The sequence below is a fragment of the Acipenser ruthenus genome, chromosome 3 (genome assembly GCF_902713425.1).
Source record: "Acipenser ruthenus chromosome 3, fAciRut3.2 maternal haplotype, whole genome shotgun sequence".
NCBI lineage: Eukaryota > Metazoa > Chordata > Actinopteri > Acipenseriformes > Acipenseridae > Acipenser > Acipenser ruthenus.
The window spans coordinates 15,577,685-15,600,837 of NC_081191.1; the positions used below are offsets into that span (position 1 = coordinate 15,577,685).

Sequence of the window (23,153 nt, forward strand, 5' to 3'; positions counted from 1 at the left end):
CTGCACGTGAACTACAACGACTTCCAGTGCCCACATACCAACATACATTTTAAATCACCCGTGCTACATAACCCACATTATACAAAATAACCCAAAATACACCCAGGGGCGGGGGTTACCCCGTCATATGGTGCTTTTTGGAAAACTTTAACGTCTATATTGGGGCTATTTTGTAAAAGCATATATTAATTTGTTTTTCCTAGCAGTCAAGTTAATGAACCATGTCTGTTGTGAATGACTTTTAATACATATTTCAAATTAAAAGAGTAAAACTAGTATTATGTATATGCAGTGGAGGTTGCTTACAGCAACTGATACAAGACTTGGGCAATGTAATTTAATTTTTGTTGCCAAGAATGGTCTTTCGTCAGAAGTTGAGCCTACTACTGGCCTCCATTAAACAAGTCCGTGTAACAATCATACCACTACTACTAATATTATTCTCCAGACTTTTATCATAGAATCCTACCCATATATAGAAAACAGTACCTATTCACCTTTCTAGGATTTTAAATTATTGTCTGCACTGCCTGCTTTTCAAGTAAGCTCCCAATGTTACTGTGTGTACATTTATGACCTTCTAAATCTCTTCAGTTAAGACATTATGCATATCCAGTAAGCTAATCATATTCGCTGCTTGATTGACAGGAGATCGAGATGGAGGTTGAGGTGGACACGCCCTGCAGGCGCGCAGGTTTTATTTCAATATTTACAGACAAGCTCACGTGTCACTACCAGCGACGGCAGAGCACGGTGGACACACATTAAAATGTACAAAAGGCAAAAATAAAACACTCTACAAAAAAAAAAAAAAAAGGTGCCGTGTTGGGATTTAAACTCCTGAAGCGAATCCCTGATTATTAAACCAACCCAACCCTGGTTAAACTTCATTAATTAAACCCAACCCTGGTCATTCTTCATTAATTAAACCAATAACGACATCATTGCAAGTGTTCTCTGCGCATCATAGCGCATCACTGGACTTTGTTGTTTTCACCTGTGTCCATCACACACCTGTTTCTGCTGCCTCTGGTTAAGGATTGCTACGGATTCATCTTCCCTGTCGGTGTGAGCGGCAGTGTGTGCTGCAATCGTGTAAGAACATCGGGAAAGGACACTGGCTGTTTTGGGGCTGTTCTGGGGTGTTTCTGTGTTGTTATGTGATGTGTTATTTTATTAGTTAGTTGTTTATTTTAAATATTTATAATTCTTAATTTGCTTTTAAAACATACACTTCTGGGCCCCTATCTTCTTATATGAATAACAACAAATATACAATTATATATATATATATATATATATATATATATATATGTGTATATATATATATGTACATATTAGCTTAACCCACGCTCCACCAATTTGCAAAAGGTATCATTTTCGTTTTTTTAAGCTATTATACGTGGTTTTGATCAGAAATGGTCAAGAATGGTTATTAACTATGATGAAAATTTCACGCACTGCTATGAACTGAACGACTGACTGAGTCTGCCAGAAACAGTTCAATTGAAGGCGGTCTGCTAAATATATTTCAAAATAAATTTGGAAAAACCTGAAGCCTACATCAAATCCCATAGCGGAGCTTGATAATCACCTTTCACGATTTACTGAATAAAAATACAACAGTTCAAATATGGACAAGAGTACCATGCTGATTGTTATCAAATTTAAAAAAAAAAAAAAACATGACACACATATATATAGGAGGGTGCTCAAATTTTTGTAGAGTGCAAACTGTAGGTCCCCCATAGTCCACAAAAATATATATTAAATAAACAAACACACCTGCACATTGTCGTGTAGTCAAAGCAGGGTTGCCAACCTTGTCATTTTGTTTTTACTGGCATACAGATTTAATTTCTGTAAGTCGCTTTGGATAAATGCGTCTGCTAAATAATAAAATAATAATAAATAAATAAATAAAAACAACCCCGGCAACACACCCGGTCGTCAGCGGTTTCGGCTTCTTCTCTTTAAAGCTCCGATCCCGGTTAAGACACACTGTGATGAGAGGATTTCAGCTAGATGTTGTTTCTAGCTGAAATCCAGCCGGGGCAATCCTGACAGTGGAACTATTATGGGTGGAGGTGGTCTCCTCACCTCTCCCCCTTCTCTGTAGCCGACGGTTCCCTTTTCTTGGGCTCCGGCCCCTGAATTTCCTGCAGCGTAAATTCTGTTGCTGGATACAACAAAGCCCTGGGTGATGACGAGCAGGCATCCCGGGGCGACGGTGAGCAGGCCTCCCCGGGCGACGGCGAGCAGGCCTTCCTTGGAAGGCGATGGGAGCAACAGGTAGTCTCCCTCTTGCGGTGGAAATGGGCGTTGCAGGCAGTCTCCCTCTGGAGGTGGAGGCGAGAGCAGCAGGTAGTCTATCTCTGGAGACTGGTGCGGCTCTCCTTCGGTCACTGGAGACTGATGCGCCTCTCCCTCGGTCACTGGAGACTGGTGTGGGTCTCCCTCGGTCACTGGAGACTGATGCGGCTCTCACTCGGTCACTGGAGACTGGTGCGGCTCTCCCTCGGTCACTGGAGACTGGTGCGGGTCTCCCTCGGTCACTGGAGACTGGTGCGGGTCTCTCTAGGTCACTGGAGACTGGTGCGGCTCTCTCTCAGCCACTGGAGACTGGTGCGGCTCTCTCTCAGCCACTGGAGACTGGTGCGGCTTTTTCTTGGGCTTTGGAAATGTGGGCTTCACCTTCTTGGGCTGTGGATGCTCGCCCCCCTCCCCCCTCCTTGGGCGCTGGAGATGAGGGCTTACCCCTCTTGGGCTGTGGATGCCCGGCCTTTCCCCTCTCGGGCTGTGGACGCTCCGGCTTCCCTTTCTTGAGCGGTGGAAGCTCGGGCTCCCTAGCTCGCCTCTTGAGGTGGAACCAGTCGTCCAAGATGTCCACCTCTTCCCAGTAGACCAACTCCCAGAAAATGGGGTACTCGTATGGGCATTCCCCCTAGAGCTGCCCAAACTCTGTGCACTTTTCACACTGGTGTGTGCGGCTACCCTGCCAGGTGGGGGCAAGCCAGCACCACCATACACAGTCGAGACTGTGTCCACAATCCAATGTGACACACACTGCTTTGAGAAGGGCTGTCCTAGGGTCTGTGTCCCGTGACAGACAAACAGCTGGTCAGACTGACGCAGAGCTCTTGTCCTATCCAGGTAGCATCTCAATGCCTGCACTGCGCAGAGGAAATTCAATCTCTAATCCTCTGTTGAAGCAAACAGTGGTGGATGGACTCCAGTTCCACAGACTGATAAAAGTGGAAGGCTGCGATCACCTTGGGGAAGAAAGCAGGGTTTGTACGCAGTGACACTCTGCTGCCATCGTCCCAAATACGCATACAGGAGCTGTGCACCAACAGCGCCTGCAGCTCACTGACCCACTTAGCGGAGGTGATAGCTACGAGGAAGGCTTCATAGACAGGTATTTCAACTCTATGGAGTGTATGGGCTAAAACGGGGCCTTTGTGAGAGCCTCCAGTACAATATTAAGGCTCCATTCGGGGAGAACTGTCCTCCTGGGATGGCGTAACTGCCGAGCGCCTTTAAGAAATCGGGTATCCAAGAAATGCGCACCCGGAGACACCGAATCTATGGGGGCATGGCATGCAGAAATAGCCGCCAAATACACCTTCAAAGTGGAAGGTGACCAACCAGCATCAAGCAGTTCTTCCAGAAACTGTAAGATAACTGGCATAGGGCAAGATATTGGGTCAAGGCTTCTAGCCAGACACCAAGCTTGGAAATACCTCCACTTATAGGTGTACAAAGACCTAGTGGAGTCTGCCCTAGCACTCTGTAACATACCCACAACCACATCTGATAGCCCTAGGGCTAACCAGCGGTCCCTTTCAGGGGCCTGCCCGGTTCCGGGTGCTAAAGAGTGCCTCTCGTCTGACTGAGGAGATCCATGTGCAGTGGGATCTCCCAGAGCTGGCCGTGTAACAGCTAGCACAGGGTCGAAAACCAGATTCTCCTGGGCCAGATTCACTTGGAGGCCACTAGGAGAACTGATGCCTCCTCTAACTGGACCTTTTCGAGAAAGGCCGGGAGCAGCGGTATAGGCGGGAAAGTGTACAAAAACGCTTTGGGCCATTCGTGCGCTAGGGCGCCTGCACCAAGTGGACCGCCTAAGCGGTGGAGGGAGTACCACTGGGGGCAATGCATCGTCTCTGCCGAAGTGACGAGATCGACCTGCGCCTTCCCGAACAGTTCCCAAATGCGCTCCAGTTTCTGGCACAATAGGAGGGTGACCTGCGATCCCTGTTGGAACAGGGAGAGGCAACCCTGGATCGTCTGACAGGTATGCTCGCATCGTACCGGAGTCCAACCAGAACCCCAAGTACGTCGTGCACTGTACCGGTGTAAGCTGACTCTTTGCATCATTGATGGTGAGGCCCAGTCTCGCCAGATCTTCTGTCACGACTGCCTTGTGGGCCACTACTCCCTCTCGCGACTGGGAACAGATCAACCAGTCGTCGAAATAGTTTATTACTCTGCTCCCCTGCAGCCACAGGGGGGCCAAGCTAGCGTCCATGCACTTTGAGAACGTACGAGGAGCTAGGGAATGGCCGAATGGCAGCACAGCAAACTCGTAAACGCTTCCCTGAAAAGAGTAGTGGAAATATTTCCTGTGCTCTGGACGAATAGAATGGGAATGTGAAAGTACGCGTCCCGTAAGTCCACAGTGGTGAACCAGTCGCCGGCCGGACGGACTGGAGAATGTGATGGTGAGTCAGCATCTGGAACCTCCTTTCTTTTGAGGTTCCGTTGAGGAGCCTCAGGTTTAGGATGGGGCGAAGCTGCCATCTTTTTTGGGTACCAGAAAATACCTGGAGTAGTACCCCTCTCCGTGGGAGGTGGGGTCTACGAGACGAATGGCTCGCTTGCACAGCAAGGTGGCCACTTCCTTCTAAAGTACTGAGGCCTGGAGAGTGTCTGTCACGAAAGTATTCGTGATACCTCAAAAGAAACCGAAGCGTGTAACTGTTTTGCATGGTGGCGCGCACCCAGGAGTCCGAGGTGCAAGCGTGCCAGTACTGCAGCTGTTCTGCCGAAAAGGGAGTCTGAGGCCGCCAGCCTTCAGGGGTCCTGCTCAGACTGTTGAGGCTGCGGCGGGGCAGTTTGGGGTGGCTGTCTAGGGCACTGGCCCTAGAAATGCCTCCTGGGATGCTGGTGTGTGGGCTGGCCACGTCCTGCGTTCCCTCTGCCTGCCGGGTGGGCCCGGTTGTTTGCTGCTGGTGTGCCCTGTAGGCAATGCCTTAGGTCACCCAGCAGAGCCGTGGGGACTGGAACTGTCCTTTTGACAGTCTGTGTCTGAGGACCTCCCCAGCGGTTCGACCTGCCCCACATGGAAGCGCGGGGAGGGAGCAACACAGCCACCTGCCAGGACGCCCCTCGTTCCCGATGGGATCTCTTTAAGATCACCTCTATGGCTGGCCCAAAGGTATGACCTGGAGATATAGGCACGTCTAGCAACGCGGCCTTATACGCATCAGGAACCAAGCGCTTGCCCTTGGAGACCGGAGAGCTGCAGCAGCGTGTTGGAAAGAAGATGTAGATCCGTGGCCACCGCTCAGGGAGGGGGGCCTCGTGCAGTACACCGTCCATATAGGCTGTGAGCACACTCGCCATGTTTGACAGGCGAGTTGCCCGCACCTCTGCTGCATACACCCGCTTGAGATGCGTTTCCGTCACCTTGCATTGAGGGTTCGGGCATGCCGGGTAGCCAACCCCTCACCAGCGGGGCCTTAACCAAGGCCGTGATGGTGGTCTACTGGGGGGAACCCCGCTAGGCCAAGCTTTTCCGTGCCTTCTAGAGAGGCAAGCGGTGCGGCCTGTTTTAGCACGCTAGGACCTGAGGCCGGACGATCCCAGGAGGAGTGTAACTCCTCCACGAAGGCTGGGAAGGCCGTGAACTTTTGAGGGCGAGGAGACATTGCTGGTGTCCAGGGGACCTGCAGGAAGGCTGCAGCGCGTCCCACAAGTGCCGAAACTGAGCTAGACAACGGGGGAGCACTGGCTTCCGAGGCAACCTCGAAGCCAGGTTCTTCCTCAGCAGGAGGTTCAAGCTCCCCTCCTATCTGCATGTCAGAGGAGAAGGAGGCCCCCTCCCCAGAGGTCGCTATAGAAAGTGCGTCCTCTTGCACCAGCTGGGACGCCTCATCCCATCTACCCTGATCTCCCCTTCGTGGCCCTCTCCAACCTATTTTCCTTCACCAGGGGCTAAAAAGCCACACAGATGCTGCAGGCCACATCCCTCTCGAGGATCAAGGTGGCATGTTGGACGCCCAAGCACCGCACACAGAGGGTATGTTTATCCTCCTGCAGGATATTTACATTGCAGTCCGTGCAGGGGTGGAACCCCGACTTGCCTGACATGGGTCTGGTGTTCTGCATCGGCTGTTCACCGAACACCGCTTGCACTGCGCTCAAGCACTGATTAATAGTGTGACGCCGTGCGCTCACCCACTAGCGCTGTAGCGCAGGGTACCGAACACCATGCGCACCATGCACCGTGTGTCCCGTGCGTACTGAGCACCATGTGCACCGAGTACCGTGGGCACCGCGTACCGTGCAGCACCGTATGCCCATGCACTAGTGTAGCAGTGGCACCAAGCACCGTGTGCACGGCGTGCACTGTGTGTACCAAGCACCGTGCGCACTGAGTACCGTGCACTGTGTGTACCGTGTACCGTGCAGCACCGTGCGTTCGTGCACTAGCGCTGTAGCGGTGGGCACCAAGCACAGCATGCACCGTGCATACCGAGCACCGTGCATACCGAGCACCGTGCGCACCAAGTACCGAGAGCACTATGTGCACCATGTACTGTGCAGCGCTGTGTCTGTGCAGTGACACTGTAGCTCTGGGCACCGTGTGCCATATGCAATCAGCACCTTACGCACCGAGATACCAAAGTACCAAGGGCTATGCGTGCGCCGAGGTACCGAAGCACCGGGGGGGCAGCTACGCAATTGTGCCTACTATAACCGCGTGGTCACACATACCTGGTCAGCGCGTAGCGTGCACCAGGGGTACACAAGAGCCGAAGCCGTGGTGGGCGAGTTGAAGCAGACAGCAAAAAACCACGGTAGAACAGATAGATAGGGGAGAGCACACTGTTTGTTTACAAGGCCTGACTCACCGAGGTGGGCACGTCTACGCAGCCGACGAGGTCTACTCAACAGCGGGGATACGGCAAGGTCTAGCCCCGTGGAGGAACTGTGTACTCTCAAGAAAGAAATAGACAACCACTCGTGGGTGACTGCACTCGCTCACACACGACTGACAGATAACAAAGTGCAGCCTACCATGCAAGCGAGGAGGCAGCTGAAAGACAGAAAGGCGAAAGGTCTGTCTATTCAGTCATTGATTCCGGGAAAGCGGCATGCTAGCTTTCAGCATGGATGCAAGGGAAATACAATCAACTCGATTCAAAACGAGAAGCTTTTTTCTATCAACCTGCTCAGCTCAACACAGAGGTCTTACCGTACTGTCTTGAGAAGGAAAAAGAAAAATGGCTTCCTCAGGATGAGGGTTTTAATCTGGTTGTCGGGACCAAGTGCATCATCCCAGGAAGGGGCCTATCGGCAGCTCTGGTATAGAAAGCTCATCAAGTACCTACCCAATGGGCAGGCATATCTCATACATAATGTTTGTTGGTGGTCGTCTTCGAATTGAAAGGGAACTGTTACATACATTCATAAATACAATGATCTGTAAATTGTACAGTTATAACTTCATGTTGCTAGAAAGATGGGAAAAAAGTGCTATTCAAGGGAGTTAAGGGGGCTGTATGTTATCAAACACTATAATAAGCTGTTAGAATTTCAATTTTCCCTCACAGACATATCCCTTTATACATATAACATATCTTATTGCATCTAATTTACTATAAAAAGTGAAGTACCATTGTTTTTACAGATCTTTAAAAATAAGTAATACACAATCTTAATGACTCAGTTTTCCATCATGTTGCAGAAGTCACCACGTCCAATCACATGCGTGCATTTGATATACATCTTTGGGGTTGCTTTATGCTTTGTCTTTTGGAAACTTCTAAAGTTAGTTCAAAAGTTAGTTCACTTCATAGTTTAATTTTTTTTTACAATACAATTACAGTACAATCTTTGTTTTTGTGATGTACATTAAGTTGCATTATGTGTAGGGTGTCTCTTATTATAACTGAAATCATTTCATTTAGTTTCACTTTGCAGTTATCTCACTGAAACTGCACAAGAGGCACCCCACACACAATGTATTCATTCATAGGCCTCTAAGCCTACTGTAGCCCCATTAAAATGAATTTGGATGACCAGATGGACCAGTCTTTTTAAAGGGAAAGATGCAGTTCTGAGGTTCATCACTGAGCACATAAATACAGTACATAGGGGGCAACGTTAGATTAATCAAACTGGTTAGGCTTTGGCCCAAGCTCCTGGGGTGGTGGAAGGGGCAACAATCCACTTCCCATTGTGGAAAATTGTTCAAATATATATATATATATATATATATATATATATATATATATATATATATATATATATATATATATATATAAAATACATAAACTATTGTTGCTCCCATGGCCCCTGCTGTAGACCAATAAACATGATAGTAAGCTATAATGGCACGGTTGTTAATAATAATAATAATAATAATAATAATAATAATAATAATAATAATAAGAATAAGAATAAGAAGAAAAAGAAAAAGAAGAAAAAGAAGAATTATCAAGTGTAATGTCCACTGGCTAGGTAATCAAATTAATTACAAATTAACCCAAAAATGTAATTAATAATTCATTTCTAGAAATAGGTGCCCTCAATCCAGAACCTTTCACAAACATCAAAAATTTAAAATCTAAAAAGGGGCATATTCAATGACATAACAAGTGTGTGTGTGTGTGTGTGTGTGTGTGTGTGTGTGTGTGTGTGTGTGTGTGTGTGGAAGACACTGCTGAACAATGAACAACAAAAAGGAAACCACATTTTGCACAGACACACACATACACACACAAACAGAAAGATAAAGGATGCAAGAAATACGTTTTTTTGATAAGATAAAGACTTAACAAATACTTTTTTGTAAACGTTCCTACAACAAAGGGAAACAATTTTACATCTGTTGAAATGGAAGTGCTGTTGTTGATCTTCATACTTTCTGTTGCAGGGGTTTCTCAAGGTAATACTAATGTTTTATTTATCTATGTATTTTTAAAATTAATGGTTAATTCTGTGGTTAATTCTGTGTATATAGTTTGTATTTCTGTGTGTCAAGTTATTTATGCATTAAAAATAGTTAAACTCATTTTCTAAAATACTGGGGTGAAAAATATATTTCAGGGGGTAATCATATCACCCAAATTGGTAAAAAATGTATATTATATATATATATTTGCCCTTTAGTGCCCTTCTGTTAAAGAAATTCAAGTTGTATCAAACTTTTGTTAACATTAGTCTTCTCTGGTCAAAGGATCAAATTACAGTAGACTCTAACTAATTTAAACCCTAGTAGTTCAAACTAACCTATAACCCGAACCATGCTATCACAGCTGTTTCTGTATAATTTTGTTTCAAATGATTATTCTTTTTTAAATATAATTATGAAAATCAAGTACACGGCAAAGTCTTTTCACATGGTAAATTACAATCAATACTCAGATGAAATTACTAATCTGAACAGGGTCCGATCTCCGAGTCTACTGTACAATCAAAAGCTACCAATAACACTAATGGGAGGATATAAAACTAAAAAAATAGAATTACCTTGTAACTAGTCCTTTGTGTCTGCAATTACATTTCTATTACATTACGCAGTGAATGCAGTCTAGGATCACTACACACCTGAGCTGTGTTGTAAAATTGTTAAATAAACAATACTGACTTTAAATAATTATTTTTTGAAAATGGATCACAAAAATCTTTGTTAAAGTTGAGATGAATAAACAGTAAAGGCCATAGGATAAATGCTTCTGTGCAAAATATCATCTTGGAATTCTGTCTTGGGCCACATCACCCGCAAACAGTTCCTAACGCCTGTCACTAGTCCTCATGCTAAGTGTTTTTTCGCACACTACTCCATTTGGCCATTACAAAATAATCGCCTTGGTTCTCCATTGAGGGTATATTTGATTTCAGCCTTTGTATCATTTTTCCTATGGGCCATTTATTTCACAACAGAAGTTACCAGTAAATACTGAAGCTATCCCTTTCATGCCCTGGTCTAATTATGTTTAATGTTCCATTGTAGGAAACGTGTCAGTTATTTATATTTTAATTACATTGTAATTAGCTAACCAAATGCAGTAATATTAAAGTAAGCAACAACTTAAAAAAAGATAACTTGTACTGTAAATCATGTCCTAAGTGTTTTAAATCACAGACTCATCAAATCACAAATTGTAATGCTGCCTCTATTACAGATACTACTAATAGGGTATTATTTGAGGCTTCCAATTAAACCAAGGCGATAAATGTCTAAAACATCAATATAAAAATACCAGAGCACCGTCATTTGAATTCTGTTTTTATTTTATTAAATAGATTTTCATTTTAAGGTTTTTTTTAGCACTCAATATCAAATTGAAATTGCACCTTAAATATGTTTTACGATAACATTAAAACATACAGCGACATAATTAAACACTAAAGACGTGAGGCGTTAAATAGACTGATTCATTTGGATGCAGCTTCACAGACGTGTTATGGTTAAATTATTGTATGCAGGTTTGTGGACTCTTTAAATTGCATATAAGAATTCTAACATTTAAATTGGAATTGTTTGAGTTATTGATCTTGGGTGTTGTACGAAAAAATAAAAACACAGTAGTGGAAAAACTGAATTGTCAAACTGAATTTCTCTTCTTACGAATCTCCTGGAAATGTAACAGAATAAAAATAGTACAGGTACACATTTAATACATTAAAAACTATAAAGGTTATAAAGTGGTCATGTTAACTAAATTGTTTATATCCTTTAATGGGGCCTTCCGTGTCATTTTATATATTTTTTGCAGGCAGAAGTACTTAAACACGACTTAAACAGTGGAAGATCTAAATGCTGTCACACTTCGACTCTGTATTAATCCCACTGGTGGATTCCTTCTGGGGTGATTTATTTATGAATAAAAGTTTGCAGCAACAAAAGTTACAAACAATAATGCACTTTCTCCTGTAGGCCTCCACACCAATGACAGTGTGCTCTGACCAATGCAGAGTTTCTGCTTCTATTTGAAGCACAACATTGATAGGGAGACCTGCAGGCATGAAAAGATGAAAACTGTGGGTTCTACCCCAACGTTAAAGAATACCATATACAGACCTGACACAGAGCTTTTGATTTTAAGATTCACTGGAATCTCTCTCCGCACAGAATGATCTTTACAACGCAGCTTGGCTACAGCGTTGCTCTGTCATTAAAAAGGGCAGTTAATAATAATAATAATAATAATAATAATAATAATAATAATAATGATAATAATAATTGTTAATGATAGGGAAATGCGGATTACAGGTTAAATTGTTTTATTAATAATCTGTGCCGATTCTGTCGATGTTAAAGGGGGACAATCTTTTGATTAAAACTTTAAATGAAAGGTTTTGTTTGAGCACATTATATAAAGAGAGAGGGGGGTTGAACTGATCAGCACTGTAGGTAAGTCAGTGCGCAGACTTTTGTAATTGAAAAAAGTCTTAAAATCCCTACAAATAACTATAATCCAACCCACACTTTATTTTATTTTTCAATTCTCAACTCTGAGGGGCACTGATCTGCATTTCTGAAACGCATTTACGATTCATACAGACAATGCCAGGTTAGTAGCAGCACTGATGTAGTATTCTATTTTCTGATTTACCGATTCACATACATCCAGCGTTGTAAACAGAGCTGACATTCTACCGAGGTCAAGCGTGGGTTTCAAACTATAGCTGGCAGTATTTATTATTCGACCTCTAAAGCTATGCTACACAGCAAACCAACAGAGAAAATTAAGGAGTCTTTTGTACTTTACCAGAATTGATGATGCAAAAAAAAAACAACCGAGGGAAACGACCTCGTTGTCCTCATAGCTAGTTACGGTGTTACGCAGATTTCTGACTCGCCACAGAATTCTGTACCCCCGCATGATTCCATGCCTGTGCAGATGCAGTTTTTCAAAGCTGCACGTGTATGTGCGATATTCCTGTGCTTGAGTCCCGCTGTGTTCTCAATCACTGCCATTGAGTTCTGCTGCAGTTTGCAACAAATATTGAAAACAAGACCAAACTAATTCTGTAGCAAAATAAAACAGCACATTTAACACCACTGCTTTTCTACAGTACGCTCAGCTTCCTGCGTTGCTCAATACATGAAACCCTTGATTAAAAGTAACCTTATAAAACTGTATTTTTCTTTTAAAACACATTTTAATGTAAATACTGTTCAGAAACATCAAGCGTTCACGTATAGCGATCTTGAGCTACGCAAGCATCAAATCTAAGGGGATACAGAATTATATGGGGATACAGAAATCCGCATAACAACTGCCATGCACCATTCAGCGGTGGCAGTTTCATTCACACAGACTGTAGATAAACCTGCATTGAAAAATATGTATTAAATGCAACAATAATCAGTACTGTAGTTTCATTGTTTCAATATTTCATGGAAAAAGACAGGGCTACTTCAATGTAAAACAGGGAACCGACAAAATGCTCTGACCATGGCCTGAGGTGGTTTCGTGGCAGCAAAGTATGCAGCTTTTTGCAGGCTTTCACACAATAAATTCTGAAAAAGTATACCACATTACCAAGGTGGGGCAATAGTTTTCTATATCAGCAGATAAGATTGTAACAATATGAAATGTTTACAATGACAGATTTCTGAATGCAAGTATTTTGAATAGTGTGTTACATAAACAAATACAAAGTGCAGGAAATTGGTAGACATAAATAGACATTGGGGCAGTTTCCATGGAAAAAGAAAAACAAGTAGTATCTTTCGGGTAGTGTGGGTTTCCTTGTAGTTTTCTTTTAGCCAGAGAAATTCTCCTTCCAAATGCAAATAACCTAATTAATATTAAAATACGGGAGGGTATATTTAAATGTTTTTGTCCGAGTTCCAATTTGGCCTTGCGCGACTTACTGATATCGTACAGCTTTCTTAAACTGGGTTTACAAGACGTTTTCAGGTTGCGTTGTGCAGCCTGCCTCGTTTGGCCACCAACAAAAAATGGAATTAAAAAGCACAGGAATAAACAAAACAAAAAAACAAACAAACAAACAAAGCAACAAAAAAAACAGATGTAACGCTCAAATCAGCGTTACACAAATAACAATACAAAAACAACATTCCATAAGAAAGCGCTGTGTACTATCCTTATGCAGACATCTCTTGACTGCATATATATATATATATATATATAGTAAAACTATTATACACATACATATATATTACATACAAGTTTATCTACAGAACCATAGCTTGAGCAAATCTGATCCTTACAGCCTACGAACGGAGCTAAAATACCAGCATTTAGGTTAATAATATAACAATTATGCAGCAGTGCATTTTTTAAATATTAGTAGTACATCTACAATAGGCTACCCTACCCACCCGCATTTCCCACCACATAATATTTTTATAATAATATATAGTATATCGGTAGTCCATACGAGTTTAACACATTTCTCAGTAATTGCTGTAATCCACCGGCACTTTCTGGAGTTGTTAAGTCTTGTAGCAAACTGATGTTAAGCCCTGTATTTGTCTTTTTGAACAAATTCGTGGAACCAACTGATTTTTTCTCTTTTTCGTGGTTTTGTACTTTTAAAATAAATCTTGCTCAATGCATTATGTTTAAGAGATTTTACTTCAATTTAGGCAGTCACTCAAGCCCGGTGTTGTTGATAGCCCGCAGAAATAATACAGCTATGCTAATTTAATACATATTTTTTTTCTCCTTGGTGGTTACCTGTGATATATGCTATTTTAGACTAGTGTACAATGAATTGCATCTTATTGCTAACAGACAGAAAGGTCTAGGCTTAAAGCAATCAGCTATCCGATGACCAATCACGAAGATAACAAAAGTACATCTAAAGGGTGACAAAATATATTTCTGTACTTTGCAAAGCGTGTGGAAACCTGGCCATTGTCTATACTCTGTAGGTGCTAATTTCAGGTTTTTTTTTTTTTTTTAAGGGAGGGTTGGTTGGGAATTCAATGAAGATTACAGACCCGAAATACCATGCGTTGTTTTTCAGAAACATAAACCAAATGGTACAGAGAGTGTTTTTGTATATAAAAAAAATAACTTGTTCCATCTCATCTAGCTACAGTTATAAAGACATTACTGAATGGATCAGTTAAGTCCAAGAAAAAAAAAAAAAAAAAACATTCAGGGGAAGTAAAAAGTTGGGCTGTCATATAAAACCATATTATTTTCTGAGGCCTTTTAGCAATGTTGGCTCTACCTATAGAGTTAAGGTCACTGCCTCAGATGATGTTCTACAATGAGACAATCAAAGACATAACAGTGGACAGATACATTCCAATCAAGCTGAGGCTGAGATTCTACTGCAGGCAGTCCTCTTGATAGGGGGGTAATGTATGTACAGTACTCTTAGAAAATAATAAGCAAAATACATTTAGTAAGAACTTATTCAGCCCCATGACTTCCGTGGGATGTTAGGCAGTTTAGACTGGTGGCTATCAGAAAGCAGAGGCTGTTGAGTGATGAGGGAATCATCCAACTCCATCCTCAAAAAAAGCCAAGCACATTTTTAAACTCCTATTCTTAGTAATAATACATCTACTTTTAAAAAAAAAAAATTGTATGAAAGTGAAGAGATATTGTATGAATCCTATTTAAAGAGAAATTCTTCTGTTTATTTAGTTTTCATCCCTTCATGTAAAAGCGGGACTAGTTGGAATTATTCTCCAGGGTAGCTACAATTGTGTCAAACTACTTGGAAATAAAATAAATAAATAAATTAATATTAATAATAATAAAAACACATTGATGTGGTAACTTAATAAATGCATTGCAGACCAATGCTTTTAAATAAAATTATCAAACCATCACATTTATTTATTTATTTGCATTTCAAAAGTACAAAAGCGGATCTTCTTCAGATCGGCTTTGGGTTAAGTGAATTTTCTGCATCGCGATGGGGTCATTCGCAAGACAACCCCGGGCCGAACACTAAAAGATTCCGGGGCTCTAAAAATATCAAGGAATCCTAACATATAAAATAGTTGTGTTTGGTGTGTTGTATCATGGCATTTGTATATGTTGTTTGTATACTTTGTTATTGTTTTTCAAACCAGTAAACCTTTAAGATGCACTTGTAGAACTCTTGCTCTGCTGCTCCTATTATGCACTAGACTTGCCTGACCTGAGCACCACATTACTGGATCCTCAGCTAATGCACTATCCTTGCACTATTGCACATAATGTAATTGTAAATATAATTTGTTGTAATCTTAACTTGTTATCATACCATATTGTATTTTAGTAGTATTATTTGCACTTACTGTAAACTACACTGTATTTTATTATTAATTTCTTAGTAAGGTATCTTGCTCAAGGGTACAGTAGCAGTGTCACCCACCTGGAATTGAACCAACGACCCTCCAGTCAAGAGTCTAGAGCCCTAACCACTACTCCACACTGCTGCCCTATTTAAATATTTAAATATGTACTGCCCTGTAACACCTGTAAGTGGCCTTGGATAAAGATGTCTGCCAAATAAATAAATAAATACATAAATAAATAATATAAGAGCACCTTCACAGCTGTCTTTTAGAAAGGACTCACCTTATCTACCAAGTTCAATGACACACTCCCTGCAAGGCGCAGTGTTGGAGAAGCCACAATAAAACCTTTTGCGTGGCTCCTTAAGTTGTTGCTTTAATAAAGGAATTGGCCAGCATTTTAATTTTGCTGGCCAATTCCAACATTTGTCCAGTGTTCAAAATACAAGTTTACAAGACATCATGCTGTAGGTCCCTCCATTGGCAAAGGTGTGTTTGAAAAAAGCATCTACAATATTTATTTTGAAACACACTTTCATTCGATGAATGGACCAGTGTGGTCTTGAAAGTTTGTGTTTGGAACTTGTAAGTTGGTCCAATAAATCATCATAAACTCACTGTTTCTTAGTAGAAAAACACACTAACCAAAGTTATCATTTACTGTCTTAAATTACCTGTAAGTTGCGAGGTAGAAATGCTTTAAAATACTAGACATCGCACTGTTAAAACAACTCATAAAACTGAATGTAAAGTTATATTAAATATGGAAAAATGTACACCAAACTGTACACAATGAGGCTGTAATACTGTACTCTGGTTTTTTTGATGACATATACATGTATTAATGCCATCAAATACCCAAGATGGAATCACAACCGTATATACAGTTAAGGTGTAATTTATTTGTTATAATTTGGAAACGATTTAGTGAATTTCTCAAGTTTCTCACATACAGATTACGTTGTATACTACTCAAAGTTTTATTTTTTTTAGTATTAGAATCTGCTTCTTTTCTTTTAACGACTGAACCGTTCACATTATAGGGATGCTTTTGCATTTACTGTTCCACTTTTAAAAGTCTGTTCCCTAAAAATGATTTTTTAGACTCCTGCTGCTCAATAAACTCTGCGTGCCAATTAAACCAAATATGCCACTTAGCCACCTAAACACCATAGAACTAACTTGTTCTCACACATAATGTCAGGGCAGTAGATTTTTCCTTTTTTTAATTAATCAGAACTACAACTAATACACCTGACATGTTTTTTAGGGTGCAATCAGCACTATTACTTTTCAATGTACTGTCACTTTTTAAAAATCGAAATCCTTAAACTTCTGTGGTATTTCTGGTGTACTGGGTGTTTTTGCATTCTTTTCTGATCTGGTTTTACATACCTATATATACGAGGATACTGAGGTCTTATTCTCTCCTCATTTTGGTTTACTCAGCCCAGAATGTTCAAATTCCTGGTAAAATAAAGACCGCAATAATATAACAATGTTCTTCTCAGTTCCACACTGAAAAGCAACAATGTTAAGTCAATGTTAACAGAATAACAAGCTGCCTCAATGAGACTGAATGCACTCTTTACTACTGTATAGTATTGCTATTAAGCTCTGCATGCTCTCTGCAAATGCAAGGTTTTTCATTTGCTAATATGTGTGCAATTTTGTGCCCTTTGATAAAATATAAAAAAGTTACACTTAATTCTGCTGCGGCAAAGAAAAGGACGGTTAAAGTGGAGGCAGGTGAGGAGGGGGACCAAACAAAGAAACGACAAGGGGGCATAGGCAACGAGGAATATATATATACACATACATACATATCGCGTTTGATGATTATTTGATTAATGGGCATTTTCATTTTGCTGTTTTAATACCACATTTATTTGCCCAATGTTCAAAATACAAGTTTACAAGAGCATGCTGTAGGTCCCTCCATCAGTGAAGGTGTGTTCGAAAAAAGCACCTACAATATTCATTTTGAAACACACTTTCATTCGATGAAGGAATCAGTGTGGTCTTGAAAGTTTGTGTTTGGAACTTGACCGTTGGTCCAATAACTCTTTCTTCATAGAAATACACACTAACCAAAGTTATCATTTAATGTCTTAAATTGTCTGCTGGGTGCAAGGTAGAAACACTTTAATGTACTATACATTGCACTGTCAAAACAACTCGCAGAACTGAATGTAATTGAATGTAAACTGAATTATTACATGTTTTTCGTTTAACACACATCTTAGAGCAAGCTTTAAACTTGTAAAACTCGTCATCTTTAAAAACACCATTTATAGGGATGGGGATATCATGGGGATATTGTGTTGCTTTGTAGATTATCTCTGAAAATGTTTTTTAATGATGATGTTGTTGAAATGAAATAACGCTTTTGCTTAATTTTTATTTCAGGATCTCAAAGCAGTTACACGTCTGAGTATCTGAATAATTCCTCAGAGGCCACTACGGCCACGACAGACACAGCAAACAAAAGCAAGTATTCTTTCAATTATTCACAAAAGAAGTAAATAATCTGCTGCTCCTTGATATTTATAATAGATAAAGGGTGTCTTAATGTGCCACTATTCTTGTTTGCTATATAAAATTAATTATTTATTAAATATACGGTTGAGACAACTAAATGTGACCAGAAACAATCAAGAAGTCCTTTAAAACAGGTCATTTACAGTCTTAAGGTCCTCTTTTGTAGCAAATGAAAAAACACTGGCAAATTTTCTTAAAGAAATAAAACAAATTACCAAGAATTTAGCTGGGAGAATGAATAATTAAGTAGCTTCTTGCTAGTTTCATACAATTACAATTATTTTATTTATAAGACACAATGGCTGGGTAACCTGTAATAAACCCAACTAGTAAATATGAATGAACCCCTTACTGTAACTGAATGTAAGGGCATGATGATGTAGAACTGGGATGTAAAACCATAGTTGTAAAATGCTGCATTTACCAGAATAAAGTGTAATTTCAACTACACATTTAAATCAAGAAATGTATTAGAATATCTGTCATAAAACCATTTGCTGGTAAAGAATTGACAATTTAGAGTCAGGATCAATTAGGCCCAGACATGTTAAATAAAAGCAACCACCCAAAACCTCACAGATGCATTGCATACATTAAATGATCAACTAGCAGCGTCTTGTCCCTCAGAATTATTTGCAATTATTCAAACGAAACTACTAATGCTGGCCGATGTAAATATTCCCTTGGTAACAAGCCGCAGCTACTTGATTATTCCATATAGAATTCTGTATCCTTGAAGGAATTTCCAAGTTTTACAAGTGGAGGATCGCCTACAGAAACAAGTCAGCATGAATTTTAGCAATGTGATTATTTTGTTTGTTTGTTACCATAGTACCAAAACAAACCCATAAAAGTCTGCATGGCCAACTTCCCTAAGAGCCAAAACATTCCATGGGACACAAAAAAATTGGGAATCGGGATACATTTTATAAAAACAGCACCGTATTTCAACCCTGTGTCCTATATGTTGAGACGACAATAGATTGACATTTTCACAGGAAATGAGCAACAGGATGCTGTGGTGTCGAGCAGCGTCGCTCGAGCTGGTTTTACACTGCAGCTGCAACCCAACACAACCCAAGTTATTTGTGTCGTGTGAGAGGAAGTAATGTTGCTAACCTATACAACATAGGAGAGTCCCTGTTTGTATTGCCTTTATGAAGTTTTACTTAACCCTTGACTGTGAAACAATTAATGTCCCTAGCAACACAATGTTGTGAATGTGCAACTATTGACAAGTTTATAATTTTAAATTGTACAATTATTAAAATAGTGAGTTTTCAGTTGATCAATTACTTTTCTTCTACTATATATGTATACTGTATATATATATATATATATATATATATATATATACAGTACTGTGCAAAAGTTTTAGGCAGGTGTGAAGAAATGCTGTAAAGTAAGAATGCTTTCAAAAATAGACATGTTAATAGATTATATTTATCAATTAACTAAATGCAAAGTGAGTGAACAGAAGAAAAATCTAAATCAAATCCATATTTGGTGTGACCACCCTTTGCCTTCAAAACAGCATCAGTTCTTCTAGGTACACTTGCACAAAGTCAGGGAATAGGTAGGCATATAGTCAGGTGTATGATTAAACAATTATACCAAACAGGTGCTAATGATCATCAATTCAATATGTAGGTTGAAACACAATCATTAACTGAAACAGAAACAGCTGTGTAGGAGGAATAAAACTGGGTGAGGAACAGCCAAACTCAGCTAACAAGGTGAGGTTGCTGAAGACAGTTTACTGTCAAAAGTCATACACCATGGCAAGACTGAGCACAACAACAAGACACAAGGTATTTATACTGCATCAGCAAGGTCTCTCCCAGGCAGAAATTTCAAGGCAGACAGGGGTTTCCAGATGTGCTGTCCAAGCTCTTTTGAAGAAGCACAAAGAAACGGGCAACGTTGAGGACAGTAGACGCAGTAGTCGGCCAAGGAAACTTACTGCAGCAGATGAAAGACACATCATGCTTACTTCCCTTCGCAATCGGAAGATGTCCAGCATTGCCATCAGCTCAGAAATGGCAGAAAACAGTGGGACCCTGGTACAACCATCTACTGTCCAGAGAAGTCTGGTCAGAAGTGGCCTTCATGGAAGACTTGCGGCCAAAAAGCCATACCTCCGACGTGGAAACAAGGCCAAGCGACTCAACTATGCATGAAAACACAGGAACTGGGGTGCAGAAAAATGCAGCAGGTGCTCTGGACTGATGAGTCAAAATTTGAAATATTTGGCTGTAGCAGAAGGCAGTTTGTTCGCCGAAGGGCTGGAGAGCGGTACACGAATGAGTGTCTGCAGGCAACAGTGAAGCATGGTGGAGGTTCCTTGCAAGTTTATGGCTGCATTTCTGCAAATGGAGTTGGGGATTTGGTCAGAATTAATGGTCTCCTTAATGCTGAGAACTACAGGCAGATGCTTATCCATCATGCAATACCATCAGGGAGGCATCTGATTGGCCCCAAATTTATTCTGCAGCATGACAACGACCCCAAACATACAGCGAAAGTCATTAAGAACTATCTTCAGTGTAAAGAAGAACAAGGAGTCCTGGAAGTGATGGTATGGCCCCCACAGAGCCCTGATCTCAACATCATCGAGTCTGTCTGGGATTACATGAAGAGAGAGAAGCAACTGAGGCTGCCTAAATCCACAGAAGAACTGTGGTTAGTTCTCCAAGATGTTTGGGCCAACCTACCTGCCGAGTTCCTTCAAAAACTGTGTGCAAGTGTACCTAGAAGAATTGATGCTGTTTTGAAGGCAAAGGGTGGTCACACCAAATATTGATTTGATGTAGATTTTTCTTCTGTTCACTCACTTTGCATTTTGTTAATTGATAAATATAAACTATTGACATGTCTATTTTTGAAAGCATTCTTACTTTACAGCATTTTTTCACACCTGCCTAAAACTTTTGCACAGTACTCTATATATATATATATATATATATATATATATATATATATATATATATATATATATATATATATATATATATATATGTATGTATGTACAGTTTATATATAGTTTTTGCTTTGTTTGGTGTATTGTTTTGGTCTCAAAATGTTGACTTTTAAGCAAGTGGTTCTTCATTTCTATCGTCAACCATCAGGATTTGTCTTGCTTTATATAGATTTTTTTTTAAAGATAAATCTGAACACATAAATTAAGCAACAAACCCCTCTAAAGTTTTACTTTTCTAATAGGTCAGAATTCACGGCCAATCGGACAGTAATAAAGTGACGGGGCATTCACTGAAGAGCAATTTTAACCAAATTTTGGCGAGGTTTGCAAGGCAATTGTATGACCCCATATACGTAAAAGCATCAGTGGTGATATACTGTACACATTCAATATTTACATTTATATTTCTTGTTCATCCAACAGCTGAAGCCCCGGTCACCTTGTTTCGATTATTTGGTGGTGACAGCCCTTGTTCTGGGAGCCTGCAGGTATTTTATAATGGAACATGGGTTCCAGCAGAAGTCACCCCAGTTTGGAATATCAGTGAAGCAACCCTAGTCTGTGAAAAACTGGACTGTGGAAAAGCTTTTGATGTTCAACCACTTCAATATCCCAATTCCCAAATGCAACACTCCCACAAGAATTCAGGACTGCTTGAGTGTAACTTTGGGGGTCCAGATTTTTTTAATTGCACAGAAGCTCAGAAAGGTTATTACATTAACAGGACGAATGTCATCTGTAGAGGTAAGAAGCTCAATACATAAAGTTATTCCAAAATAATTTTGTCTTATTGTGTCTTTTTTCAATATTGCTTTTAGAACAGGTCAGGAAAATACAGAATGGCCTTCATAGTCATACTACTACAGTTAATGGGTGTGGGTGGCCTGGTTCACTTTTGATGTGGGCCGGTAATGCGCCTGAGACATAAGAACAACATAAGAAAGTTTACAAACGAGATGAAGCCATTCAGCCCATCTTGCTTGTTTGGTTGTTAGTAGCTTATTGATCCCAGTATCAATAGCTTAGTTAGTAGCTTTTTGATCACATGCCGGTATCTTATAGTAACCCTCACTCTGTTGTGTGGCAATGCTTAGCAGCTATAATACAGTTTGGTGTTACTGACTGTAGAAGAGAAAATACAGTGTTTGGTAACTTGGTCTCTCTTTGTTACTTAGGTCACAGAGCTGTGCGATTGGCTGGAGGTAGAGACGCTTGTGCTGGAAGAGTGGAGGTCTGGGAGGAGGGTTTTTGGGGCACTGTGTGTGACGATTGGTGGGACATGAAGGATGGCGATGTGACCTGTGCACAGGTGGGCTGCGGATTTGCTGTGGAAGTGCTGTCGGGAGGAGCACTCCAGTTTGGAAATGGGCACGACCCTATTCTGATGGATGATGTTAACTGTACAGGAACAGAGAGATTTCTGTGGGAGTGTCCATTTCTGAAACACAGCGGGGACTGTGGGCACAAAGAAGACGCTGGGGTCATATGTTCAGGTAAATCAGGTTATTATTATTCCCAATTTAGATGATAATAATAAGCTGTATGAATCTTGTTTGTGACTAGGAGCCCAAAGGGAGTGCTGTCTTGACCTTTGTTTCCTGTGGGTTGGTCAGTCATATCAGCTGGGGATACAGAAGTTTACTTAATTTATTTATTTATTTACTTATTTATTTATTTTTTATTAGTATTACTAAAATAAATAAACAAATAAACCATGCAAATCAATCCTCGTTTGCATAAATATTAACGTGAATGCAGACTGTTAGTCTCATCTGAGCAATTTATGCGGGCAAATCTAAACAGAAATAAAACAATAATACAATGACTATTTCAATAATTGTGAGTGACCGGCTTTTTAACTAAACGGGGATGCTGTGATTCATGTTCTCGTAACTCCACTTAATAGAAATGCAGCTGTAAAAAAATGTACAGTAATAACGTCTGACTTAGGGTTTAAGACTGACTTTTAAGATTTGGACTTAGGCCTGGACCAAATCAAAACTTTGACAACCCGCTAATCACACTTAAAAAACCTGTATTTAATAGCGTTTTATTTTTTTTGTAAGTATCTTATTTCTTCTACTCATAAAAAGAAAACGCTATTAAATACAGTTTTGT

At 40.6% G+C, this 23,153-nt stretch overlaps 1 protein-coding gene across 3 annotated transcripts in view; it reads left to right on the top strand.

The window, feature by feature from the left end:
- Positions 1-9,015: 9,015 nt before the first annotated feature.
- The window catches only part of LOC117394181 (T-cell differentiation antigen CD6), a 27,794-nt gene continuing 13,656 nt past the window's right edge, over positions 9,016-23,153 (top strand). For all 3 annotated transcript variants that reach the window (XM_033992231.3, XM_033992229.3, XM_033992232.3), the window contains exons 1-4: positions 9,016-9,178; positions 17,924-18,004; positions 21,459-21,779; positions 22,211-22,528. In XM_033992231.3, coding sequence (XP_033848122.3) covers positions 9,127-9,178; positions 17,924-18,004; positions 21,459-21,779; positions 22,211-22,528 — 772 coding nt within the window. In that variant the 5' untranslated portion in view covers positions 9,016-9,126. The remainder of the gene's footprint in view (positions 9,179-17,923; positions 18,005-21,458; positions 21,780-22,210; positions 22,529-23,153) is intronic.